Raw genomic sequence first — 27,950 nt, forward strand, 5'->3', positions numbered from 1 at the left:
TTTGCCTCTCACTATGTGAAACATATTTCCCCACAGCTCCCACGGTGCTTTGGTTAAACACTTGGGGATGAACAGAGCATATACAGCCCTGAGTGGGGGGACAAAGAGGAGGAGCGGGCAGGGCCCAACTCCTCCCTACTTCCTTCTTGTGCAGCACATTTAAATAGCATCTTCTATGTTGCAGGGGCTTCAAAGAATCACAAAGATCCCATGCCTCCCTCTGCTCCCTTCATTATCTCCCTCAGGCCTCCGCGCTCAATCCCCTCCCGTCTCCTTCCATATGAAAGGAGAAATTTTTTCTTTTTTTGCAATTTTGCCCGGGCTGGGCTTGAACCCAGCATCCCCGGTATATGGGGCTGGTGTCCTACTCCTTGAGCCACAGGCGCTGCCCAGAGGGAGAAATTCTTTAAGCACCAATGTAGGCATGACCTTTTTCAGCTTTTTCCTTGAGAGTTTCCCCCAAAGTCATGGGAACAAAAGGTGGAGCCTGAATGAGCAGGATTGAAGGGCAAGGGTCCTCGCAGGAGGCTGAGGCCTGGCCCGGCACCCAGTGTGGTCAGGGCAGCTTACTCTGTTCACAGTGCTGTCCGGTGAAGCCTGTGCGGCAGGTGCACTTGCCACTGATGTGGTCACAGCTGGCGCCGTTCTGACACTGGCATACACGCCCACAGTCCTTCCCAAAAAACGCTGCTGGGCAGCCTGGGGAAATAGGATCTCTAGTCACAAGCGCTGCTGCTGATTGAGGATCACTGCAGAGCTGTGGCTGGGACCAGACCCGTCTTCTGCTCCCCTCTTGCTGAGCATGGGGTGAAGACTATTGAGACCCGGCACAGAGCCATCTCTGTGCTCTTGGACTCTCATGCTGTATGGGAGTAGGGGCCAAGGAGTCCTGCAGACAAATGGTCCTTGGAATCAGAGGCCAGGCTTGGGTCTCTTTCCTGTGTGGCCACAGGCTGCTTCTCTCCACTCTGGACCCCACTGTCCAAGGAAGGTCTGGTCTTGGTGATTGCTGACATACCTACAGCCCTAACCTTGTAAGACTTTGGGCCTCTCAAGCCCTTGAATTAGGTCAGGCCCTGGGGCTTTCCCTGGGGGGCTCCCCAGTTCTCATGGAGCAGGGGGTGGGGGTCCTGGGGCCAGCTCCCTTCTTCCTCCCTCCCTGTAGGCCTGGACGATGCCCACAGTGGCCAGTAGGCTGCAGTATGGGATTCCAAGTGGATGGGAGGCCAGGAGGCAGGGCTTACGCTGTGTGCAGAAGAGTCCAGTCCAGCCAGGGGTGCAGTGGCAGGCCCCGTCCTCGGTGCTGCAGCTCGCCCCGTTGTGGCAGCTGCATGTATGGAAGCAGGCAGGGCCCCAGAACCCTGGTGGGCAAGCTAGGATATGGGTGAGATACAGAGGGGGAAGGGGAAGATGAAAAGGGAGAGGAAAGGGGAGTATACATCAGAGCCAAGACATCAGAGTGGATGCAGTTGACTTTTCCTGGCTCTCGGGCTTGCTTAACACACTGTTCCTAGAATTCTTTTTTTGTTTGTTTGTTTTCTTTTGCAGTTTTGGCCAGGGCTGGGCTTGAACTTACCACCCCGGGTATATGGGGCTGGCGCCCTACTTGAGCCACAGGCACGGCCCTATTCCTAGAATTCTTACACTTCTTGGCTTAGCAACCCAGGATTCACAAGATCCAGATTGCCCATCTCCAAGTCTTTGGTAACTAACTCAGCATGGCTCTGAGGGCTCCTGAGCTGCCGCTCTAAGCGAGTCCCAGTATCTGATTTGGAACACACAGGTAAACTTTGTGGGTGACAGCAGGACCACTATCTGTGCTAACTTCCCCGTAAGGCTAGGGACTTTCCTAGGGTGGGAACTCTTCACTCTCAGCTATGAGCTTACTGAGGTGGCAGTTCCCTTGGCCTAGGCCATCTAACAAGGAGTGTACAGGCTAGGTCTCTGCCTTAGATTCAGGGCTCCCTGGAGAGAAGCTGTTACAGTCACAACAAATTGGGTATACTTTTCATGAACAGCCTTGACAGTGCTCTGTTTGGGCTTATGATGTCCAGGATATTGTTCACATGGGCCACCCAGAGGGCACCCACTCTCCTCCCAAGTTGCCTGTCCCAGCCACATCTCACTTTGCCATTCCTAAATTCCACCATGCTGATCCTTGCCCCTCCTCAGCTCCAGCCAAACTCCTTGCTTAGGTGGTGAGATTAATAGCTTTAATTAATTGATATCAACGATATCAATACCTTTAATGCCAGTAGTTAATAATACCAGTGATCAATCCTAATAACTCATCGTGTTGGCAGAAGAGCTAAATGGGATGCAGATGGACATTCCTGGCTGCAAAAGGAGATTTCCCGCCTGGAAGTGGAGCTGCCAAGGTGGAGAGCCTCCAGACCTAACCCTGGGTGAGGGACATTCCCAGAGGGCAATGACCTACCCTGTGAGCAGTCCGTGCCGATCCATCCGGGGAGGCACTGGCAGGAGCCATCGATGGGGCTGCAGGTCCCGTTGTTGGCACAGGAACAGAGCTGGGCACAGTCCTGCCCAAAGTGGCCTCCAGCACACACTGTGGGCACAGGACAGCCTGGCACCTGTCCTCCCACTTATGCACCTTACACCACCCCCTCACCCACAGCTACAGCCCCAGAAGTTCCCAGGCCACAGCCATGACCACCTTGGAATTAGGGGTCTGAATAGGAACTGCCCACCTCAGCACCCTATCACTCTTCTCCACATGCATGGAAATAAGTTGCCCCTCGCATGTCTGCAGCTGCGTTCTTCAGGATGCTCTATTGTGATCCCCTTTGGCAGAGGAACAGACTGAGGCCCATAGAGGTGGAATGACTTGATGTGATGAGGCTGGGCATCACACTTTGGGACTCTCGGTTCAGAGCTCCCGGTATTGCTCTGCAACCTTCTGAATTCTATTGCCATGCTTTTGCCAGCATGTCTAATCCCACAGCCATGGGGGTGAAGACTGTTCACAGCTAGGAGAGGGACAAATGCAGTGTGGCCAGTCTGCAGTTTGACAATTGGAGGGCTGGCCTTGAGTGTCTGTTGCTATCCACCCGTTTCCTCTGACCTCAAGCCTCAGCTCAGTCTCCACCTCAGGAAAGCCCTCTTGGGTTCGCAAGGCCCTCTTCACCACTGGTGTTTCTACTTTGAGACACTTGGAGGATTTAGGTCACAGACCCTCCTGGAGGAGTCACTTCTTGGTCTATAGAGGAAAGGCTGGTTTTCTCAGCCAGGCTGCAGGGCTGCGTCTGCTGCATATGAGTATTAATTGAGCACTTATCTCGTGTCCTTTGCAGTTCATCTCCCACTTGTTTCCTACAGCTTCCATACTCTAAAGCACCGGTCCATTCCTGACACTCTTGGGTCCTGCTCAAATATCCTCAGTGCTCCCCACCTCCAATTGCCCCGGAATAAAGTCTAGGTCCTGGAGAGCAGCACAGAGGATCATGGGAAGGTGTCAATTCTTGAAGAGAAGTGACTTCCCCAGGGCCCCTCTCTCAACTCTTGGGCTGGCAACCTCTCCTTTGCATCACACTGCCTCGTATTGGTAGCCCTTCCCCAACCAGACTGGTGGCACCTGGTGGCTAGGATCTATGTCCACTCTGTGCCTCTCTGGGACATGATTAGTGGCTGCCAAATACTAAAGGCAGCATGGTGGACTGGACTCTTTAGTCTAAAGCCTTGGATTGAGGTCCTAGTTTTCTTCATGTATTCAGCAAACATAGATGGCCCTTATGCACAAGATACTTAAGTGTGCTTCACAAATGCAGGCATACCTCAGAGATATTGCGGGTTCACTTCCAGATCACTGTGAGAGAATATTGCAATAAAGCAAATCACATGAATTTTTTTTGTTTCCTAGTACCTATGAATGTTATGCTTACACTGTGGTCTGTTAAGTGTGCAATAGCATGTCTAAAAAATATACGTGCCTTAATTGAAGAATACTTTATTGCTAAAAATACTGACACAGACAGGAAATGAGCACTTGATCTTAGAAAAATGGCACTGATAGACCTGCTTGAGGCCGGGTTGCCACAAACCTTTAGCTTGTAAAAAAAACATGGTATCTGGTAGCACAATAAAGTGAAGTACAATGCAATCAGGTATGCCTGTATCCATTCACTTAATCTTGAAACTGTCATTTTTATATAAATAATGACATCATCATCACTACTCCTCATAATTAACTCTTCTTTCTAGATGAGAAACTGAGGCACTAAGAGGTTAATTAACTTGCCCAAAGTCACCGACTAGGAAGTTTTACCATGGACTGGCTAAGTGCCTTTGAGCAAACCACATCACTCCTTCTTGGTGTTGGTTTCCTCATTTTTTCTCACATGCACAAGGCCCCTAGCTTAGGGCCATAGTTAATAGTTGCAGGCAGGCAGCCTGGCTGGTTTGGGGCCCTGTGCCTCGCTTTATGAAAACAGCTGCTTCCCAGGCAGTTCACTTCCAAGAGGACGGCATGCTCCTTACCTATGTGCAGCTTGGGCTCCACCTTCCTGGAGCAGGCCGCCCAGCTTCTTCCCCTTCCCTCCCTCTGGGAGGTGCTCGATTTGAGGAACCCGTACCCAGTCCTGGCTGGCCCTCTCTGAAGAGTGGGGTACCAGAGCTGCTCCCCCAACCTCCATCCCTAAAACAAACTTATGAACTTCTCTAACAAGACAGTCTTATCTTTGAAGTCTTTCTCACATACAAAAGGCCAGCAAATTTTCCCACAGAGCTGCTAATGCAATCAGTCTAATACACTAATTGGGTGACTTCTTAGCTGAATCAAGAGTGAGCAAAAAAAAGAAAGGAGCGATGGAGAGAAGGGGGGCTGGTGAAAAGAAAACATCTGGTTATATTTAATCTATGTTTAATGACTCTACATAAGCAGTGTCTGTAATTTGTAACTTGCTGGAAAGCCAGTCATTAGAAAGGGCAGGGCAGTTGCCATTAATAGCAAACCTTATTAGATCTATATGTGGGAAATACTCATTAGGCCAGTGGGTGATAAATCAGGCAACCCAGGATCCAAGAGTTACTCTTCAGGCTGCTTAGGCCCTAATTCAGACCTGGCCTATCTGTTTTGACGGCTAGGTCTCCTATGTTTAATAAGTAAACCTCTATGTGTCAGGTTATGATTAAACTGTCCTAGGAGGGCTGCAAGTAAATGAAACTGTCACATATGTTTCCCTGGGGCCCAAACTTCTCATGACCTCAAAGCATCATGTAGTAAACTTTCCACTCATACATATTAACAGCCCACGCACTGGCAAAAATAACCTGGCTCAGCCGTGATTATTCATCAAAGGAATGGTCTCCCCTGAGAGGTAGTGAGCTCTCAGTCAATAGAAGTATTTAAGCAGAGTCCAGATGCGATTCTTGCACAAATGACCTTGAAGTTGCTTTTAGCTCTAACTTATCCTAAGATCTTTTCACTCCTCATGGATTAAAGCGCAAATTCTGTAGCCTTGTGTTGAAGTCTGTTTTGAAGGCCCCAGCCTACCTTTTCAGCCCTCTTTCCACCACCCCCTGCCACTGTATCTTCCAACCACTCCCTATCGCTGGATGGCTGTGTGCTTGGGTCTCTGTGCTTTGCCTAAGCTGTTTTCTCTGCCTAGAATGCTTTTCCTCCTTCTCTGCCTTTCAAGCTACGGCTCAGCTGATGTCCTGGATAGTCTATGGAGCCTTTGCCCAAATCCACCCCATCTTGGCCTTTCAGTAAGCCAGAGATGGCAATAAACCATGACACGTGCTGGAGCCAGCTCCTACCTTCTCACTGGTTGTTCACTATTTGGGAATTTGGTGAATGTTGGTAAACCACTGGCATCTTAAAATCGGCCACCATAGGAATATTTATATCATAGAAATCTACAGTCCTGGTTACCAATCTGGGCTTTCCCTTCACAAAGAGCTGGCTGAGCAGCACACGAGCGCAAATAAACTTTCTCTCTTTTTTCCAAGAGTTGAGTGGTAGCAGTTGCCTAGAGTTGGTGGTGTGAAGGATTCTGAGGTTGAGACAGGAAAGTGGGCGGTGTGATGAGGAATGGATTAGTGATGTTGGTGTAAGCGTGAGGGGGAGAAGGGCCCATGAGCTGCCACCTCCAGCCAAAGCCAGAACTGTCTCCTCTGCACTCCCACCATGTTCTCTGCCTCTCCCCTTGGCACTCAGCACAGTCACTTGGTGCCACTTCTGATGTGGCTCTTTTATATGCTTATTTAATTTTTCATCTGTTTAGTGTGGGCGTTAGAGTCAAAATTTGTTTCTGCCACTTGCTGTGAGATCATAAACAAGTCATTTAACTTCCTTGAGCCTGTTCCTTTTACTGCGTAATGGCTTGGTCATAAGCCACGTGGTGCTCAAGTCTTATAAACTTGAGCAGCCTGAGCCCTGACGAGGGAAGAACTTACCTCTGCGGAGTATGATAAATCCCCACCCCCCAAGTCCTTTCCTCCCTGCCATTGTCCTCTCAGAACCTCTCACCTCCCTGCCCACTGAAGACAGTACCTTGGTTGCAAAGGGCTCCAGAGAATCCTGGGAGACACTCACAGATGCCGCTGACATGGTGGCAGGGCCCACTGCTGTGCACACAGAGGGGGCACGGCTGGGTGCAGCTATAGCCATAGAGCCCAGGGGGGCAGACTGAGGGTAAAAGGAAGAGGACAGTGAGCACCTTAAGAGACCCCAGCTAGCCTGGCCACTCCACCTGACCCACATAGCAATAAAGAGGCGCCTAAAAAATGTGGGGAGAGTTGCATTCTTTCCACACCTGGGAACATCTGCCCCTTTGTGGAGAGAGGAGCTGTGGCCTAGTCCTGTTTCCATCAAGGGGCTGGGCCCTGAACTCAGGGACAGAAGGGACTAGTGGGAGGCAAGAGATGGAAACTGACTCTGGGGGCCCACCTCTCAGGCCAGGACCGGTTCCATCTGGGGAAGGTTAAAGAGCATAAGCTGTCTGAGGTCTTCGGGGCAAGGGGTTCAGCTTACTTCTCTGGCATAAGGGTCCTCGGAAGCCAGGGGCACACTCGCAGCTCCCGTCCTCTGGAGAACAAGAGCCACCATTCTCACAGCTGCAGGAGACAGAGCAGTTGGGGCCCCAGCGACCAGGCGGACATGTGCTATCACAGCGGATGCCTGTGGACCAGAGACAGACCAGGGTCAGTGTTCAGAGAGCTGAGGGTGCAGGAAGATGGGAGGGAAGGGCACATGCAAATGAAGAGGTGGAGCTGAGCACAATGAGTCTGGGGGTGTGGAGGAGAAAGCTTCCAGGAAGAGGTGATGCCCAGATGGCATCCTAGAAGACAAGGAAGAACTGACCAAGCAAAGGAAACCAGCAGGATGCAAGAGAGAGAATCGTGTCTTAAAAGAATGAAAGACAGCATAGTGTGGCAGAACCACAAAGAGCGGAATGGATATAGCAAGAGGTGAGACTGGGGGAAGGGACCAGATGGTGAAGGGCATTCAAGAACATACCTGACATAAACCAGCTATGGGCAAGTGAGTGCCAGCTGGGGGTGAGCTACATGCCTACCCATGTTAGCCCAGGAGCCTCGGCTCCTGCTGGGTCCCAGCCAACCAACCTGGAGTAGGGTCTCAGGCAGTGGATAGGGTCTGAATTTCCAGATTCTTTTGACCAGAGTTCTCAGTGCGATATGTATTTTATGTCATAAGTGCACACAGATGTACGATGGAAACCAGTCCTTTGCAAAATTACTTTGTCACTGTAAGATACTCTGATTTCTCTCTGTATTGTGATGTATTCTATTTCATAAAAATGTTAGTTGTGACCCACCAAATTGATTTAATGATCCTCACTTTGACAGTGGCCTATGGGGGAATGGATGGAATCTCTCAATAAGAAAGAGGAACAAGGAATATTTAGTGTTTTTGAGAGGGAATAAATACATGTTTAGAGTGATTACAGCCTGAAGGCTAAGAAGGAATTTTAAAAGGCCTGAGGCTGGATGTTCCAGCTCTGGGATAGGGTTTCCTCTCAGGCAGAAAGGCTTCCTGTCTGATATCCTTTAGGGGAAGGGAACAAGAGATTGTTCCAAGAGATTGGCTTGGCTTTGGAAGGTGAATATCAGAGGCTCAGAGAGAAGCAGAATTAGCTGAAAAATCATGCCTGCCTTGTTATAAGGACAGGGAAAGAAAGAGAGAGAAAGTTACTTGGGCCGGGTGAACAGAGCCAGCCTTAGCAGCCGAAGGAGAGCAGTGGGACCAATTTAGAGGCGGCCTGGAATTGTACAAGCCCACCCAGCTGGCAGGGAAAGGGAAGGGAGGGTGGAACAGCTGGAGAGAGGCAGAGGGGGAAGAGGATGCAACAGGCTCCATTCCTCTGCTTATCCCTCAGTCCAGCCAGCACCTGCGCTCCCTCCCTGGAACGTCTCAATTTTAAAGCAGGATAAAGGCTTCAGATGCCACTTTCTGGGACATGGTGGCGGGATTCTTTCCAGGGGATGGGATCTTTTCCCAGTGATAATCTGACAGCCGCATTTGTCATATTTTACCTATTGATGAGGAATTTCAGGTGCCCAAGTGGAATTTCAGGTGCCCAAGAGGTAGAACCTGGACAGGCACCATGGATTGACTAAAGAGAGCTAGGAAAGGAGAAACCATGAAGCTGTTCGAAGTTTTGGACACGTCTTCAAGTTTCCCTTTCCTAGGCACCCTAAGGAATTCTTTTGCCTGTCGGCCTGAAGCAGAGCTTCACTGCTGACAGGGCTTCCAGTTAATCCTCCTGCACACCCAACACTGCAGGCTGACGTGGCTTCTGGAAATACCACCCATAGACGCTGCTCTTTCCTAAGCTATGCATAGAGGTACCGTGATTCAGAAAACAGTGCATGCCAAAGCACCACCCCGTTCACGGCAGCTGGCTGTTAGTGTGTTTGGCTATTAAAGGTGTAGCTACGCGTGTAGAATCCTCAGTGAGTTTTCATGTTAAAAAGGGGTCCTCTTCCTTGGGGAACCATGAGTGTTGGCTGTTCATGCTCAGACTGCAGGTGGCTGCAAAGTCCCTCAGGGTTCTAGGATTTGGCAATTATTACATTCTGAGCCTGGTCCTGTGGGAATGGCGTTCCTATTTGAGGTTCTTATATGTCCTAGAGCTTTTTGGAGGATAAGACATGGGTTCTAAGTAGAAAAAAAGGTCCAAGGTTTCCCCAGAAAACTGGAAGTGCCCAGTTCCAGAAAGGACTTACTGGCGTCATCAAAGGGGCTGGCTTTGGCTGTGTGGGAGGCTCCCAGCTAGAACTTCTGTTGTAGCAGTTTCAGTTACCTTTTCTGAGCCCTGGTTTTCCTCAGAGTTGAATAGGGATGATAATTCCCTTAGAGGCAGCTCTCTCATACCTTAGGGAATCCTCTGGCTTTGTATTTTCCGGACCTTCCTCCCCTCCCACATCTATATTGATGGGTAAAGCTAGGCTCAAAATCCATACATCGTGATCTCTAGTTGACGCAGCAAGGCCAGCAGCCCATAATGTTCAGGGTCTGCTTAGAGTCCTCCTCCTCCAGGAGGCCTTCCTGGATGTCAGGGCAGGGATTCAAGCATCTATCTGAATGCAGCATATAGCTTTCTCTCTACCTGTTACTCGAATGTTTCATGCACATGAGTCCTGTCTCCCCTGCCAGCAGTTTGAAGACAGGGAGCACAGTGTACTGACTCTTCTGACCCTGCTTACCTAGGTGCTCCTCGTGGCCAGGGAGCCCACCTCTGGTGCACACAGTAAGCGCCTAGGGATGGTTGCTGTGGAATTTTGCCACTCACTGCTAAGTCTGGCACAGTGTTGGGCACAAGGTAGCTGCCAAATAAAAACTTGGTAATTGGGTGAGTCAATAAACGCTAGTTGAATGAGTAAATGGCTCCCCCTTACGATACTGTCCTGCATCCCTCATCCTTTTGGCACTGATGTCCTAAAACTTGAGCAACTCCCTTTCTTTATCTGTGGTGTGAGAGGGTTGAAGTAGATAATCTTTAAGTTCTCTTCTCCTTCAAGGGGAAAAACCATAAATGGTGTGAGGCCAACTTCTGATTTATTTCAGTAAAATTTAATGAGTACCTGCTGAGTGCAGAACAAGGTGAATAAGGCATAAATACACAACACCAGTTGTCAATAAGCCTGTGTCTTACTGGGACAGGGGGAGATATGCCTGCAGCTTAGGGCAGACCAAAACCTGTGTTGACCAAGTCATGAGCAATACCCCAGGGGCTAGGAAGTCAGGCACAGATGTTTCTTAACAGCACAGGTGAATGGGGAGGGCTCACTGAATGGGAGGCTGCCCAGGCCTGTCCCCTCTCCCCACCCCTCCTTGGCTCCCTTCCACATGATGACAAACCTCAGGACATCAATCACATCTTTCAAAAGACTACAAAACCACACTTGGGGAAATTAGCTTTAGAATAGCAGAGGCCTTGCCGAAAGGTTGTTCAAAGATAGAATTTTTAAGTACCAGATAGTATTAAAATCTCATCGGCTCACTTGAAATTAAGGCAATGAAAAATTAAAATGGATTTCCACTTGGTTCCAGTTGAGGGTCTAGGGTGCTGGTGCCTAGGGTAGGGCCTCCTTCAAGGGACAAGAACCAAGAGGGCAGGGGAAGCCAAGGTTCCTGGCCCTTGGCTGCTTAGAAACTTTCTAGTTGTGGAGAACAGAAGCTGTGCAGCAACCTGCTGTGAATTATTTACCTGAGAACCTATGCTGCCAGGAATGACTGTATTTCTTTCTCTTGGCCACCCACCACCTTGGGACTGGTTCATTCACACAACCTATTGTTATTAAGCACTTCCAGTATTCAGGGCTTACATTCACTGAGCACTTACTATGTACCAGGGACTGGTAGCACTTTATTGGTATTTACACTTCAAAACAGCCCTGTAAGAAAACACAACTACATTCAATTAAGAGAAGTGGGGAAGAGAGGGGAGGAGGGAGGGTGTTGGGTGTGCTCTCACCTAATGGGCACAACACCCACAACACCCTCCCAGGTGATGGGCTCAACTACAACTTGGTCTCTACCTAACAAATGCAAACAATGTAACCTAAGTGTCCCCTTATATCAATCTGAAATCAGAAAAAAACCCCAGCCCTTCCCCTGTTGTGAGGAAGATTATGTGCATTTTATAGATGGAGAATTCAGGCCCTGAGAGGTTGAAGGACTTGCCAAGGTCATAAACCCAGGCAGTCTGGCTCCTGTTCTATGTTCTTAACTGCCACCTTATCCATATCTCAGCGTGTGGCAGGCAGTGGATACAGTGGTGGATAATCAGATGCTTCCACAGAGCTGATGGTCAAGTTGGGGAGGCAGATAATAAATAGTTATTGAAATCTGAGTTCAGTGACATTGTACCAAGGGAACAGTGCGGGGAATCAGAATTAATTAAAGGGGGCTCTTTAGTCTTAGGTGGAGGATGGCTGCTGTAGCCTTCCCTGAGGAAGCAACTGTTAAGTTAAAACCTTGTGGATGAGAAGGAGATGCCACGTGAAGAGAAGGGGAGAGAGAGATTCAGCAGAGGGAATAGTACAGGCAAAAGGGGCCAGGAAGGGGCTTGGCTCTCTGAAGTAAACTTTGGCCTCAGTGGCTGGAGTGTAGCATGCAACAGGGAGGGGGCAGGAGAGAGGTGGAGGAGTTGGGCAGAGCCAGGTCACGTGGGCCTGGGCAATGGCAAAGGTTTTAAACTTTAATAGGAGTCCTGGGAAGCCACTGAGGCCTTCTGAACAGGCCCGATGGGTCTGGGGTTTGAGAAGTCTTCTCTGGCCACTGTGTGCAGAATGAATGCAGCTGGGCAAGAGGGGAGGTCTGAGACCAACTGGGATGTTGAGGCAGTGCCAGGTGAGAGAGGGTGATCAGTGGACCAGGTGGTGGCAATGGGATGGAGAGAGGTACATGGATTCACCTTGCATGTAGGAGGCAGGCTGACAGGCTAGATGTGGGGACTAGGACTCTGGGACAGGACTAAGGAGGAAGTTCTGTGCCGTTCTCTACCTTATTCTTTAGAAACAGATTGAGCACCTATACCCACCATGTGTCAGACTTTGATTTTTTACTGGGGTGTCTCTAGCCCTTAGAACAGAGCCTGTATTAAGTAGGTGTTCAATAAATTTGCTTGCTGGAATTGAATGGAATGGAGCCCGGAGCACATAAAGAGAAAGACGCACATTTAGGGAAGAAGAAAGCTACTGATGGAGAAAGAACAGTCATAAGAAGTAGGGGAATATCAACAATCCAGTTTCACAGGACCCTGCTAGTGGCCGAGAAGAGTGAGTTACCTGTCCATCCAGCCAGGCAGCAGCAGTGGCCTGTGACGGGATCGCAGCCATCTGCATGGCTGCAGTCACAGCGTTCACTGCAGTTTAGCCCAAATGTGCCATCCTGTGGAAAGAGGCAGAGAGAGAGAAAAAAATCAGACCCAGAGTCCTAAATGTTCACACATTTCTCTTGATAACCCACAGGGATGCAGAGACTGGGGCTGGGGCACAGTAGGTACATTTTTCTAAGTGGGGAATCAATGCATCCATGAAGCCACTGCAAAGAATTATTTGGCCTGATAAACAGGAACGTGAGGTTTGGATGGAGGGAGGAGATGGTCCTGCCCTACTTTTCAAAGGGCGAGCTCAGAGCCTGTAAGGATCAACTGAAATTGTGAATGGAAATGCACTTTGCTAATTATAACACGTTGATCACGTGTGAGGAAGGACTGTGGTTTACTCTGTTACGGGGGCAGGAAGTAGTACAGCTACCTCCTTGTGTGCTCATTAGGTGTGGGGAGCCCTGTCTTTCTCATTTCTCTTTATCCTCACAACTATCCAATGAGATGTTCCATTATGTTCCACTTTAAAGGTGAGAAACAGGGTTAGAGAGGTAACATGCTCAAAGTAACCTTGTCAGGATGTGGTACTGTCACATCAGCCCATTTCACTTCTTTGTATCTGAGACCTACAAAAGGCCCACAGTTAAATCTGGGTGGCTGGCTTTATTCCCCCCGCACCCTGATTGTGAGAGCACAGACTGTGGGAACCAGGAAGAAGCTTAGACAACATCAAGGAGTGGCCACTCTGATGCCTTAGCAAGGGCTGTCCTAGAGAGCTGTGTCCTGAAGGATTCTAAAGCTGCATTTGAGGTCAGGTTAGAGCACCAGTGTCAACAATGTTTATTTTACCACAAGCAGTGAGTATCTTCCATTCTATCGAGAGGGGTGAGAGTAAAGTAGCAAACTGGCCACAGAAAGGTTAGGACTAGGATGGATCTGAATCTGGGTGTCCTACCACATAGCCTAGTGCTCTTCTCTGGATACCCCTGTGGGTAAAATAACCCCAGGGAAGGGCATGAGGGGATGCTGGGCCTGCCCTGTCCCTCCCCACCCCCCGGCACTCACCGGGCAGGGCAGTTCACAGGTGTCCCCCAGCCAGCCTGGGGTGCAGGAGCAGGTGCCGTCTGCGGGGCTGCAGTCTGCCCCATTGGCACAGGCGCAATTCTCCTGGCAGTTCAGGCCCCACGTCCCGCTGGGACATGGCAGAGTGCAGTCCAGGCCCTGCCACCCTGAGTTGAGAAAGGAGGGGGCTGTCACCTCCCCACCCAAGCCCAGCACAGCTGTCTGCTCCCTCCTCCTAGCATCCCACCCAAACCACCGCTTCCCTGGTTGTGGGGCTAGAACACACATTCCACACGCAGTTGGCTCAGAAAGGCAGCAGGGCTGTTAGGAGAGCTCGGGCTGGAAGCCCGGTTGCTGCCTCCTAGTTCTTTTTTACTACAGGCAGATGATCTCACCTGGGAGAGGAACCAGCTCAGGTGGGGACTGCTGTCTTTGCCCAGGGTGGAGTCAGGCAGCTTATCTGATGAGGGCCCTTTGTTTTGGGGACAGGCTGATTCTCCATTATTAGGCTGGTCACTGGCTTCTTTGCCCACAGATCCATTTCTCCCCTTCCCCTGCTTGGTTCTGTCACAGGGGACTAACTTCAACAGGCTGCATATCCTCTCCCAGGTGAGCTGCCAGTGGGAGACCTGCCCACTGGGGCAGACTTGGGGGTGGGAGCAGAAGAGAGGCCTGTTCGTCCTCTTCCTCTGTCCTGGGCCTCTGGGGTGGTACAGCACCCCTGTTCCTGTCCCAGCTCCCACCAGTGGTCCACACTTGCAGGTTCTGGGAACCCCACTCCTCTTTTTGCCCCTGCAACCTTGGTGGCAGCAGCTTCACCCATGGATGCTAAGGTCTGGATTTCTTACCTTCCTGTGTGCTCGTCAAACAGCGTTGTCACTAAACCCCCTATTATGTGCCTACTCTTGAAGTTCTTGGCATGAGCTTCCTTGCCTGCAAACTGACCGATAGGGGCTCCCTGACCCTGCCTGTGGGTAGGTGGGGAAAGGAGCTACCCCCACTGAGACCCCTCAGCTGGCAGCCCACATACATGGCAATGTGCACAGGCGTGGGGAATGGGCTTGGGAGGGAGGGCACCTTACCTTCCTTGCAGGTGCAGGACCCATCTACTGGGGAGCAAGTGCCACCGTTGTTACAGCTACAGACAGATGAGCAGTTGGGGCCATAGGTTCCTGCTGCACAAGGCACTGCACAGACCTCGCCCTGGAAAGGGAGTGGTGAGTTGTGGATCATAGGCTGCCCAGTGCCAGCTGGCTATGGCAGGCAGGATAATGGTCCCTGCCACAAAGACGTCCATGTTCTAATCAACTACAACCTGTGAGTGTGTTACCTCACATGGGAAAAGGGACCTTGCAGATGTGATTAAGGACCTTGAGACGGGGAGAGTAGCAGCGATTGTCCAGGCAGGCCTGATATAGCCACATGAATCCTTAAAAGTGGAAGACGACCAAAGAAGGGAGGTCAGAGAGATTCCTGGGAAGAAGTCCTCATCCTGCCTGTGTGGACCATGGAGATGGGGAAGGGGCCAGGAGCCATCTGGGATCAACCCCTTTACAGTCAGCAAGAAAATGGGGACCTCAGCCCTGCAACCTCCGGAACTGAATTCTGCCAACAACGAGAATGAGCAGCAAACATTCCTCCCTGAAGCTTCTAGAACACAGCCCCCAACCTCTTGATTTCAATGAAACCCATATCAGATTTCTGACCCACAGGGCTGTAAAATAATAAATTTGTGTTGTTTTAAGCCACCCAACTTGTGGTAGTTTTTTTTCCACAGCAGCAATAGAAAACTAATACACTGGGAGGCTGAGGCGGGAAGCTCTCCTGAGCTCAGGAGTTTGAGACCAGCCTGAGCAAGAGCAAGACCCCATGTCTAGTAAAAATAGAAAACAACAACAACAAAAAGCTAGCTGGGTATTGTGGGGGGGAGGGGTTCCTGCATCCCCAGCTACTTGGGAGGCTGAGGCAAGAGGGTCACTTGAACCCAGAAGTTTTGAGATTGCTGTGAGCAAACAAAAAAAAAAAAAAAGAAGAAGAAGAAAAGAAAACTAATGCAGTTACCCTTATCAGCTGGTGGTGTGGTCAGCCCCTAGACCACAGCACAAGGCAACTTAACCCCAGAGTCTATATTAGATCAAAGAACTTAATCCTTTGCCTCCCAGTCTTATTTAATTCTGACCAACTCCATGACACAAGTAGTAATATCCTATCCCTATTTGCCTGAGCCTCAGAGAAGTGTAAATAATAATAGCTAATGCTTACTGAGTGCTTCCTCAGTAGCATGCACACACTATCTCATTTAATTCCCACACCACTCTCAGGAGATGGAAACTATTGTCTCAGCATTATTCCCACTTAATGTGTAAGAGAAGTTAGGTAACTCTGCCAAGGTCACAGAGCTAAAAATGGTTGCTTTGTTGGAACTCAGGCTGACTGCGTAATTGGAAAGCATTCTCTGAGATGGAGATTAGTGAGCTCTGGACAATAGCCCCTGTGAGAGGGAAGGGAAAAGGACTAGGCTGAGAAGTTGAGCTGAGGTGCAGCTGTAACAGCCTCTGCTGATCTGCCAGGGAGCCCCAGCACCTGGAGGATCCTTAGGGTTGTCCCAGAAGGGGGAAAGGAGAGGGGACCCCCGCCATCAGGCATTTGGCTGTCCAATGTTCCGGGGAGGGGGAGTGAGTCAGCTATCTTTGAGATGAATTTCTGAAGAGGGCCTCAGCTGGGAGCCACTAACTTTCTGGCCTCTGGGGAGTAATAAGTGCCTCAGTCCTGAAGTGTGAATCTAGGTGGCACACTGTAGTGTCCACTATACCCATAAGGGTATGCTGTTAGCACCAGTCAGGAGGTCAGGGTGGGGTCAAGTCAGCGTAGTGGAACCAGGAATAGGGGCTCGAGGCCTTGGGTGGTGGGAGCATTCAGTTAATCAGAGAAGAGTGGAGTAAAGGTGGTCCAGGTAGGGAGGGGTGTGGGCAGGAGTGCAGAGGAGCCCATGTCCAGTGGGTCACACTTGTAATCCTGGCACTCTGGGAGGCTGAGGCAGGAAGATCGCCTGAGCTCAGAAGTCTAAGAGCAGCCTGGGTAAGAGCGAGACCCTGTGTCTACTAAAAATAGAAAAACTAGCTGGGCTCTAGTGGTGGCACCTGTATTCCCAGCTACTTGGGAAGCTGAGGCTAGAGGATCACTGGAGCCCAAGAGTTTGAGAATGCTGTCATTGAGAATGATGTCACAACACTAGTCTGGGGCAACCGAGCGAAACTCTCTCAAAAAAAAAATTTAAAAGGACAAAGGAGGTATAAGAAGGTATGTAAGATATTTTAAAAGGCTAGAAACCTAGGATGTCAGGTACAGGAATTGGGCTTTCCTCCCTGAGTCCCCCAGGACATGCTTGGGAGCCCACTACGGGGCACGAGCTCTGGAGCAGGTGGCCACTGGATGTTGAGTTCCTACTGTCTGCCCCTAGAGGGTGTCTTCAGCCAGCGTCTCACGTCTGATACCTAAGCTTAGCGTGGGACACTGACACAGGGAAGAGCTGGGGCCAGAAGAAAAGAGCTTGTTGGGCCCCACTGGCTGTGTGACACTGAATAGGCACTGCCCCTCTCTGAGCCTCAGTTCCAGCATCTATAAAATGACAGGCTTGAAGTAAAGGAGCTCTCCTCTCAGCTCTAAAGATCCAGGCTTCTGGCTTCACCCCACGTAGGCCACACAGACCTGAAGGTATGGGCCTTTGGCCAAGGAGAGGTTCCTCTCCAGCCCTGCTGTTCTGTCCCGCCCACACAAGGTCAGGTAGGAGCAGCTAGGGAGTGCAGAGTCCTTACCCAGAAGGCCCTGTGGTGCCCACTCTTTCTCCTGCCAGTCCCCAGCAGGCTTGACTGGCTGGAGTCTGTCAGCTTTCCATTACCCAGAAAACTTTCAATTTCTCCATGATTGTGAATAGTCCATAAGCATATATTTGAAGTCTGAGGACTCCGGCCTGGGTGTAAACGGCAGGCACAGCATATGCCTTTCTGTATGTGAATTTGCCTTCAGAAAGAAAGGGTTTTTCTCCCCGCATCCTCATTAGCATCCCCACCTTGCCTGTAGGCCTGTCAGTGGGGATCAGAGAGGACCCCTCACCCTGGCCCTGATCCGTGAGACGAGATGGAGAGTGCCCAGGAAATATCTGCCCCCCAGAATGCAGTGTCAAGACACTGTTTTTCCCCAGAGACGTCCCTGATCTGCCAGGAAGCTCTAGAGCTAGGATTGGCCTGGGTCTCCACAGTAGCCCTGGGAGGTCACCAGGCTGAGAGGGTTTTCTGCTTCCCAGAGAAGAAAAGGGAAAATGAGAAAGGGGGAGTGACTTATCCAGGGCCTCACGGTGAAGGCGAAGGAAAAAGAACTAGATCTTCCTTCCTGAGAGATGGCAGAGTTGAGTGATCAGAGGTGGACTCTGGCATCAACCTGCTTCTACCACTTACTGTGAGACCTTGAACACTTTATTAAATCTCACTGAGCCTCAGTTCCCACATCTGTATAATGGGAATAATAGTGTTCCTGCCTCATATCATTGTTAAGAGGATTCTATTATTATTTGTGAAGCAGTTGGAACACTACCTGGTGGGTAGAAGGTAGTGGGTTATTAGCCCAAAGATATAGCATCTTTTATGAAGACAGTAGAGAAAACCCTCCCAGGTTTAAGCAGAAGGAAGCTCTGGAGAACAGGTCCATTTCTCACTGGACAAGTGCTGGCCTGCTGGAGAGGAGGCAGGTACTCAGAGTGGGTGGGAATCCTGACTCCCCCAATTTACTTTCTTGTCACCTCCTCTGGTCCCTTCCTCACAGCCGAGACAAGCTGGAACTATCACCACCATACACACCATGGGCATGTTCTTGGGGGGGCAGGATGACCACTCCCTGAGAGCCAAGTGCTGTTCTAAGCACATTCCTTTGGTTAGCTCCTAATAGCGAGAAGTCCAAATGGGGAGGCAGACAGTTTCTGAAGTACACAACTCCCCCTCCGCCTTGAACGAATGTAACCTTGGTACAGCTAACTTTGAGTATTCTCCTCTGCCTCACTGTCCTGACCCCCGGGGCTGTCTGAATGCATACTTGGGTTTTTCTTTTTCTTTTTTTTTTGTACAGAAGGGGTATTTCTCTGTTGTCCAGGCTAGGATGCAGTGGCATGAGCATAGCTCACTGCAGCCTCAAACTCCTAAACACCTGGTGATCCTCTTGCCTCAGGCTTCCAAGTAGCTGGGACTACAGGTGCTACCACACCAGGTTAATTTTAATTTTTTTTAGAGATAGGATCTCCCTCTGTTGCCCAGGGTAGTCTCAAACTCCTGGACTCAAGTGATCCTCCTGCTTCAACCTCCCAAGTCACTGGGATGAGAGGTGTGAGCCACCACTCCTGGCTCTGAATACATACTTGGTACTAACACCTCAGTAAGCACACGTAATAACAGTTAAACTTTCTCTTCAGATTCCCTTCTAGCCTCTGGTCTGACAGTCAGACCTAGTCTGCAGTTAACTAGCAGGTCTCTGGTAATTGACATTCACAGAAGCCAGCAATCTGCCTGTCTCAGGTTAGACTATCAGCTCTGCCCACTGCAGGGCTTCCCCTGATCCCGGTCTGGTGATACTGCCTTGATCTGAGGGTTACTAACAGGCCTTAATTGTGATGATCTATGTAGTGTCTGAGTCTGTGTGGGTCATGCTCAGGTAGTCAGAGCACACCACCCATGTGTTTCTGTGTACATTTCTCTGATGTACCTGTTTATTCATCTTTGTAGATCTGGGTATAAATTTGTGACTCCTGCTTCATCATTCCTCCTGGGTGTCTTCCTCAACACTCCTGCCCTGCCCTAGTGGAAATTAGGTACGCACAAGAGACCATCATCCTAGCACACAGGGGTCCTCTTGGCTCACATGCCTACCTCTACCCTGGGGCTGTGAGCTCAGGGAGATGGATCTGCTATTATTCATGTCTAGGTTCTCAGGCCTGGGACTCTGCTGATACACGATGGGCCCTCAGTATATGTTTAACTGAAATGAGATGTTTGTGTGTACACGCTGGCTTATGCTGTGGACAGAGCCAGAAGGACCCGGCACTTTCCATATGCTTTCTCTCACATGCCAGGTGACTCAACAAATGTGTGCTGAGTGGGGCCAGCTCTGAGCCAGCCGTGTTGTAGGCTCCAGGGGCACAGAGGAGCCTGGGACCCAGTCTCTGTTCCTGGGCAACTCCCAGGCAGTGCCCAGACAGGTGGATTCACGTCAATATCCAGATGTGCTTATTTGTCCACTTTACTCTGCCTCCTCCAGTGGGAGGCCTTATCTGTCTGGGTTTCCCCCATGTCCCTGGCTCAGTACGCAGCACAGAGTATAGGAATTCTGTAAATGATGTTGAAGAACTGAGTGAAGGGACTTTGTAGGCTGGGCTCAGGGGCTCTCATCACACTCAGGAAGAAGAATTTTGGCTGGTTTAAGGAAGAGGCCTCTTCTCACTACACTGCCTCTGAGCCCCCCACCCCCCAGGGGCTCTTGTGGAAAGGTCCCAGCCCATCATGCCATGCCTTGCCTGCCACCTCCTGCCACCTGTGCCTGCCAGGCCGAGGGTGAGAAGCACAGCCAAAAAATTACCTTGTTGGCTTTTAGAACATCCATGCAGGAAGATAAGACCCTCCAGGCTGAAGACCTCAGGAGATGATCCAGTCCACTAGGAGCTAAAGTGGGCTCCCAGGGCACTGGCTGCAGTGGCTGTGTTTATCCACCCACCTGTCCCCAGACCAGTGCCTGGCCCAGACCAGTCCTGAGCTCTGTCTGTTGATCTTTCACACTTTGCGGAAAAGGACAGGATGAGAGCAGGGTCAAGAGCTCAGAGCAGAAGTGAGGTTGAGAAGTTTGTATCTGGCATCTCATGTGCATTGTTTAGCCCAGCACCTCTGCTTACTCCCCCAGCCAGGCTTGTCCCCCAGGGTCCTTTATTGAGGCTGTTCCCCTAGACTGCTATGCAGAGTTCCTATACTATATGTCTTACTGTGAGAAGGCAGTCTTCTCTTCTGATAGACTTGTGCTAATGCTAGGTAATATACAGGTCTCTCTCTCTCTCTCTCACACACACACACAGGGTCTCACAATGTTCCCTAGGCTGGTCTCAAACTCCTTCCCTCAAGTGATCTTCCTGCCTCAGCTTCCCAAATAGAAAATCCTATTTGTCAAATGTTTAAAACAGCTCTCAGCAACCTGCTGCAACCTTTGCAGGTGTCTAGCTTGGAACCACTGGCTATGTCATCTCTGAATACCCTTCAGCTCTGACTCGGAGCATCTTCTTGCTTGGAGTGGGAGTCTTAACTCAAAGGAGCAAGGTATGGTGGGCATGCAGAGCAGGGATGGGGACCCATCTTGGGCCTCTAAGCATCATACCAGCTGCGTAGCCATCTACTCTGCTAATGCATGACCTGGGTAGACAGCCAGAATACCAGAGCTGGAAGGGCCTTGGGAATCACCTGGTCTGGCTACCTTGTTTTATAGGTGAGGGAATGGAGGCCAAGAGAGCGAGAGTGACTTGTCTAAGATCATACAGCCAATGCAAGGCAGAGACAAGTTTGGAGCCTGAACCTCTTGGCTCCAATTTCAATCACAAGATGTGAACAGTTCAAATGTGGTGACATTCTGGGTTAGCCTATGCCATCCCTGTTCACAATGACAGTGTACTCATCACCTAGGCACAGAGCAGGACATCCAGAGAACATGGCCTAGATCTTGAGGGAGCATCACCTACCAAGGCCCAGACACTCTGACCTTTTCTCAGCATCTGGAAGTTGATGCCTGGGTATTTTTATATTCTCATGTATTCCCATCTCATCTGAACCCACACTACCCACTGCCCACAGGGGTAGATCCCTGAGCTTCTGCCGAGAGATGCCTGCCAGTCCTGCTTAGCGTCTTCATTCTGTGAATGGAGGTTGGATTTGAATCCTTTCTCCCACCCAAAGGCCTATTAATTATAGATGCAGTATTGGCTATTAACATCTTGAACTTGATTTGCAAGAGCTTCTGACGAACAACCTTCGGAGCTGGTCCCACTAAAGGGATGCAAATCTCTGCCCCCCCCCCCACACACACCTGCCTCCCTGCACAACGTGGTGGCAGTGTAGGCCCAGACCTCGGTGGGTAATGAGTTATATGTTCTATTAAATCTGTTTCAAATGTTGTTTATCGAATTTTTATCCCTTGCAATATGCTTCTTTGTAGTTTGGCCCTGTTTGGGAAAATTAATCAACAGCTGAGGCTTCTCATGTTGATCATCCGCTTTCCCTGCAATGGGCAGGAGGTTAATGAGGATTTTTGGAAGTAGGAGGAAAGTTGTTGGCCCTCCCTCCCTCACACAAAAGAGGGAGGCAATTGGGCAAGTTCATCTCTGGGTCTGCGCGTAGAAGGAGTGTAAACAGGGCGGAACTGGGTTTTCCAGATCCAGGCCAAGGTGGCATGTGCCTGCCATCCCATGGGAGCTCAGCAGAGAGGACCCTGGGACCAACAGAGAGGGAAGTCACCTTGGCCCACCTGTCCTGTTGTGGAGCTGGTGATGGTTCAAGCCAACCAAGAGCCCTTGAACCACCACCTAGGGTCAGAGAACTTGGGGTGACATGAGACAGAAGCACTAGCCCAAGGCAACTTGGCCTCATTCATTCATCTGGTCAGTCTGCGAGTGTTTATTAAGCATCTGTGATGGGCCTGGGTCTCGCTAACCATTACACTGGAGTAGTTGTGACCTAAGGTCTCTTTCAGCTCCCGTATTCTTTAACTCTCCCCACTCCTCCCACTTCCAGAGTAAGTTTCCCAGTTAACTGCTCCTTAGTGGCACTTATCACAACTGTGATAAAATAGTCATTAAAAAAATCAGCTCTAATTCAACAGATTGTAAGTTTCATGAGAGTTAAGGGCTGAGTCAGTTTTATTCCACCCTGTGGCTCTAGCCCTTGGTACGGTGCCTTGCCCACAATCTGTGCTCAGTGCATGGGTGTTGAATTAATTCAGCTAATGTGTGTGTTGGACACTGTGCTAGGCCAGGGAAGATGTGGTGAGCTTGTCCCTACTGTTAGTGGCCAGAGGAGGTGAGGCACAGATGAGGCTCTGGCAGCACAGGCTGGTCTCCTCCCTACTTCCAGATATCCTGCAGAGAGCCTTTAGTGGCCTCCCAGACCCTCTGGTTGCTCCTGTTCTCCTCCCTCCTCTGCTATTCCTGGAATTCCAGGGCCACCAATGGGGGGTGCTTTTGGCATGCAGTGTCACATCGATGCTAGGAGCACACATGTGTAGTGTGCTTTACTGTTTACAAAACCCCTTGCCAGACAAGTGCCTGCTTCTGCCAAGCAGAATGCCAGCCCTCAGCTGCTGCACTCCCTCAGACTCCCCTGTCTGTCACCACCCACTCCCAGCTCTGCAGGCTGGGACAGAGGGACTCCCAGGTGGGGAGCCTCATTTGTGATTTTCCAGGGAGAAAGACTGACACGTGGCCTACAAGGCAAAAAGAAAATAGCTTGACCAAATGCCAGCCGCAGCGGCCTCTCCAATGCAGAGCAACCCTCGCTGGACCTAATTAGTGCGTCACTGATAAAGCAGCAACTGACAGCAGATGCATGCTGGGGAAAAGAAACTCTGCATAAGGCATGAAGAGCAGAGACCCAGCGGGATGAGAAGGAGGAAGGGAGGGAGGCTACTTATTGTATCTATCCCCCCACCTGCCTCCCTGTGGGGCAGAGGGGATGTCCAGGACCTGTGGGGCTGAGTCATTCTAACTGGCTCCTGTGCAGGAGGAGGAAGGATAAAGGTTAGGACTGGAAACCCCTGGAACATTCACTCTCACCTGTATCTGTCCAAAATGAATAGGCTGCCAGTCACCTGAGGTTTGTTGCTGTGCAGTTGTGTAAGATGTGTACTGCAAAACTCTAGAGGTTCCATTCAAATGACAATCATAGATCTATGTATGATTTTTCTGGCAGGTATCAGTAGAATGTCTTGAGATACCTTTTCCCCATTTGCACAAATACACGGTCTGGTTCTGACCCTTCAAGAAGCCTCTCTGGAGGTGCCCAGATGCCTGATAGTTCCCAAGCAGACTCAGACAGTGCAGGGAGACCTGAGGAGGCAGTAATTGCGGCCAAGGGAGGACATTTGAGATCAAGTTCAGGCTGTGCCACTTCTTGGCTGTGTGACCTGGGTTGCTCCTGGGGATTCAGCTAAAGTTCTGGTGAAACAAAGTTGTTTTTCTCCTCTGGCTCAATGCCGAGGTCCTAGCTTTAGCCCTTCTCCTTCTCTCACTCCTCTCTTCCCTGGGAGTCTCTACTGAGTTCAGACAGGGCATCCTGGCTAATAAGGGCTTATTGAGCAAACTCTTGAGAGGTATTTATATCTTATTAGGAGACTCTCAGAATCTAACCCCCCCGGAGTTGTTTGTGCAGGGTATATGCATGATGGACAGCCCCAAAGGGAGCGGTCCTCACCACTGACCACGCCCTTCACCCCTCCAGACAGACTGACCATCCCTACTGCTGGAGGTGCCCAGACAGGAAGAACAGAACTCAGGTTTTTCACCACCCCCTTGGTGCCAGGCCTGTGCTAGGCACTTTTATGTCTCTTACCTCCTTTTGCTCTAAAACAGCTGTGCAAGGAAGAAATTACCTTCCCAGAGAGAGAACTACCCTAGAGAGGCCACACCAAAGCTATCAGCTTGCTCCATGGGAAAGGGACCAACTGATTCCAAAGCCTGAGCTCTCTCCCATAGGCCAGGCTGCCTTGACTGCAGATAGGCTGGGAGTGATGGGAACTCAGATGTCCCAAGCACCTACGATGTGCCAGACTCTGCCCCAGGTACCTGTCATGTGTAATTTCATAATCTTCTTTTCTGTGTGTTTGCTGTTAAATGGATGTTGGCAGTGGAGGCAGAAAGGCTAACAGGGGCTTATGGTGGGAGTTCCCAGGGGGCATTACGTTAAGAGGCTCCCAAGAGCAGAAGTTTTCAAGATATCAAAGGATAAAGCTAAGAGGGTGGAATATCAGGCAGTGGGAGTGAAAATTAGTAATATTGTTTATTACATCCTCTGAAGGAGATACAGCTGGTTACAGCGATGATAATGATGATGGTGTTGATGAGAACAGGATGCTATCAGCATCCCACTTCCAGGAAGGCCTCTGCCCGTATTTAAAAGTAGGAGCTTCTTATGACAGCTCAAGTTCCCCACTGTGGCCCCATCTCTCTGTCCCTGCTTCCTGGGGCTGAGCCTGTTCAGAGATCTTGCACTCTCTGAGGGGCTGGGGCTGGTTCCAGAGATGCCCAAAGGATCAAGCCATCTCTCAAATCTTCTGGGCCCCACTCCCTCTGGGAACAGAATGAAGCTTCCCGAAAAGGCTGGGCCTGAATCTTCAGGGATTTCTGGGCAAACATTGACAACATATGGTCCTGATCACTCTGCTTTAGGTTCCATAATTTCTTTAGTAGTTTTTAAAAAAAGACCTTGGCATTTTTTAAGTGCCAAAAAACATTGCCTCTAACTCTCTGGGAGAGTTGGCATTGGGCATCAGGGGAGGTCCTTCCAAGCATTTCAAGGAGTGTGTGGGTGAGCCATGAAGGGGCAGGGGCACACGATGAGACCACAGCGAGGAGGCCCTGCTGGCTACCTTGCTACTCACAGATGTCCTGCAGGCTGTAGTTGATGAGCCTGTGTGTATGTGCCATATGACTAATACGTGTGTGCCCTATGTGTGCTGTAATGTACTATACTATATGTGCGTACGCATTGGAGAGCAAGTTAGGGATAGGATTGAGTGTCTAGGTTTAGATGGTAGCTTATAGGGTTCCCCTCTGTGTGATCCCTGTAGTGTTCTGGCTCAGTGGTGTGACAGTTTTGGGGTAATCTGAGCATCTGCATGTCAGACATTTGGGCTGATCCTGGCCATAGAACCCGAAGAATGATGTGGTCACAGTGGCTTTGAGTGTGGTGTGCATGGTGTCACTGTGCTGAGATCACACTGTGGGGGTTGGAGCTATAGGTTGCGTACTATTGTATCAAAGCCCAGCCCCCTAGGATGAGGGCTGTGTCATGTGGACTCAGATCAGTGGCCTGGAAAGGCAGAGTCTGATGACAGTGACAGTGATAATGTCCCATTGGGAATGGGACTATGTGGGACAAAGGGTCCTGCAGAAGTGGATAAGGGGTGTTAAGTAGGGTCCAAGTAAAATGCAGCACGTTGACAGTTGAGGGGATGCTTCTAACCTCCTGTGCATTTACTCAGTGAATATTCCCTGCCACGCTCTGTGCAGGGGACTGTGCTGGATGGGCTGGGGATAGGGAGGGGGGTCAGGGTGGGGGAAAGGGTAGGGACATAAGGATAAATCAGACAGACCAAACTTTCTGTTTAGTAGAGGGGACAGAAACATCCACAGTGAGCCACCAGAGTGAGTGTGCCAGTGTACTATGGTGAGGCTCCGATCCTGTGGGAAGAGACCAAGTAGGTTTACAATGAGGTGGCCACTAAGCTGAGGCTGGAGGGCTCTCAGGCAGGATGAAGCCCAGGGAGAGCACAGGCATTCTAGAGGAAGGGACAGATTGAACAAAGGTGTAGGGCATGCTGTCCAGGGTGAGGCAGTTTGGATTTGCTAGAGTGTGGGGGTGGGATGGGTGATTGGAGGTCAGCAGCAGGAGCTTGGGCCTTGAGTGCCAGGCCTCAAAGTCCACCCTGAAGATAAAGGTGGAGTCCCAGAAACAGGTGAATGACTCAGGATTCCAGCCTGTTTTAAGAACTGCCTCACCTGAAGGCAGGCCTCTGGCCCCTCCTCTCTGCCTGAGAGTCCAGACTCAGGCCCATCCAATAGCTTACTCATTGTGGAATCATTAAAAAAAACAAGTGAGACTCTGCCTCAAAAAAAAAAAAAAAAAAAAAAAAAAAAAAAAAGACCAAAAAACAATTAAAAACTAAATGCAAAGAAAGCCCAGAAGTTAAACCTGGGAGGCTTTCACTGGGCAAGGCTGCTTCTACTGCCCATCCTGTCCTTCCTCCCATCCCCCACCTCTCAGGGCTTCATGAGCTGGTTTTCTCCAGACTTTTCTGGCTCCAGAGGTTCCACCACCAAGTTCTCACAGAGTGACTCACCAGGGAACGTGGGCTGGGATGTGCTCCCCATTATAAGGCACCCAACCTGGGGGTGTGGCAGTGGACTGGGGAGGTTTGATGAGAGCTCAGATCAGATCTCCCTGCAGGAAAGGACTGGTGGCTTCTGGCCTGGAGGTTTAGGCCCAGGAAAGAGAGGGGAACAGAACCCCTTGGGCAGCAGTGAGGGGCTCAGCCCCGGGCTGGGCAGTGCTGAGCTGCTCCAGGCACCTGTGTAACCTTACTGGGCCTGTGTCCTTATTTGTAAAATGTCAGCGGTATGATCACTGTGAGGGCAGTGAGGGCCCAGGAGATGGTGGCTATGGAGCTTCTGTATCAGAAGAAGTGTGAGGCAGATGGGCAGCATGGTGATGATGGGTGATGATGGGGAGCTCCTTCTGTGCCACCACCTGGGGAATGGACACCCTCCCCCTCCCCGAAGCCACCTGACAGAAGCCTGCACTCCCCATCCGTTGGTGGCCACTTCCAAATTTATTTAGCTCTCCCAGCTGCAGCAACCCTGTGGCTATAGTTAAGTTACATACATCCTTTTGAGGGGCAGTGAGGGTCACTCAGGGTTTGCCCACAGAAGAGGTTGTCTCAGAGAGGTGCTGGGGGGAGTGTCAAGCCCAAGGACTCTGGAACCTGACCATTGGGTTTGGCTTTGGGGCTTGTTAGAGCTTGGACAAGTTTTTGTTCTTTTGGTTTTTTTTAAGAGACAGAGTCTTACTTTGTCGCTCTCAGTAGAGTGTCTTGGCTTCACAGCTCACAGCAACCTCCAGATCTTGGGCTTAGGCGATTCTCTTGCCTCAGCCTCCCGAGTAGTTGGGACTACAGGTGTCCGCCACAACACCCAGCTATTTTTTTGTTGCAGTTTGGCTGGGGCCAGGTCTGAACCCATCACCCTCGGTATATGGGACCGGTGCCCTACTCACTGAGCCACAGGTGCCACCCAACCTTGGGCAAGTTAATAACCTCTCTGTGTCTCAGTTTTCCTATCTGCAAAATGGGAATTAAAACATACCTTTCTCCAAGGGTAGTGGTGAAAATTAAATAAGTTAATAATATACATAATGCTCTTAGAACAATGCCTGGCCCGCAGTAAGTGCTACAGATGCTTTAAAGCTATGGCACATGACCCAATAATGGTCTAGGCCAATCACAGGTGTAAGAAACAAGGCTGTGATTTACTTGCTCTCTGCTGAACACTTGCCCTGTTTCACCCTCATGATCACCCTGCAAGAACTGTCATGTGAGAAGTGAGCAAAGGGTGAGCCTGCCCTCAGCCTCCCAGGTGGTGAGCAGCATGGCTGAGACACAAACTTAGGTTTCTCCAACTCAGAGTCCACGCTCTCCCCACCCTGCCAAGCAGCCTCCACTGAAGAAAGGTGGGATGTGGGGGACCCAGTATCTACTGGGCATCCATTGCTCTCTGGATTCTTTTATTTT

At 50.3% G+C, this 27,950-nt stretch overlaps 1 protein-coding gene across 1 annotated transcript in view; it reads right to left on the reverse strand.

Moving 5' to 3' along the window:
* Positions 1-27,950, reverse strand: part of MEGF11 (multiple EGF like domains 11) — a 248,752-nt gene that overhangs the window by 20,435 nt on the left and 200,367 nt on the right. The window contains exons 10-17 of the mRNA XM_003784441.2: positions 14,459-14,579; positions 13,380-13,543; positions 12,274-12,376; positions 6,992-7,138; positions 6,512-6,646; positions 2,438-2,566; positions 1,245-1,373; positions 571-699 (exon numbers count right to left, since the gene is read on the reverse strand). Coding sequence (XP_003784489.1) covers positions 571-699; positions 1,245-1,373; positions 2,438-2,566; positions 6,512-6,646; positions 6,992-7,138; positions 12,274-12,376; positions 13,380-13,543; positions 14,459-14,579 — 1,057 coding nt within the window. The remainder of the gene's footprint in view (positions 1-570; positions 700-1,244; positions 1,374-2,437; positions 2,567-6,511; positions 6,647-6,991; positions 7,139-12,273; positions 12,377-13,379; positions 13,544-14,458; positions 14,580-27,950) is intronic.

Source organism: Otolemur garnettii, unplaced genomic scaffold (assembly GCF_000181295.1).
Source record: "Otolemur garnettii isolate 467f Iridium unplaced genomic scaffold, OtoGar3 scaffold00011, whole genome shotgun sequence".
Lineage (NCBI taxonomy): Eukaryota > Metazoa > Chordata > Mammalia > Primates > Galagidae > Otolemur > Otolemur garnettii.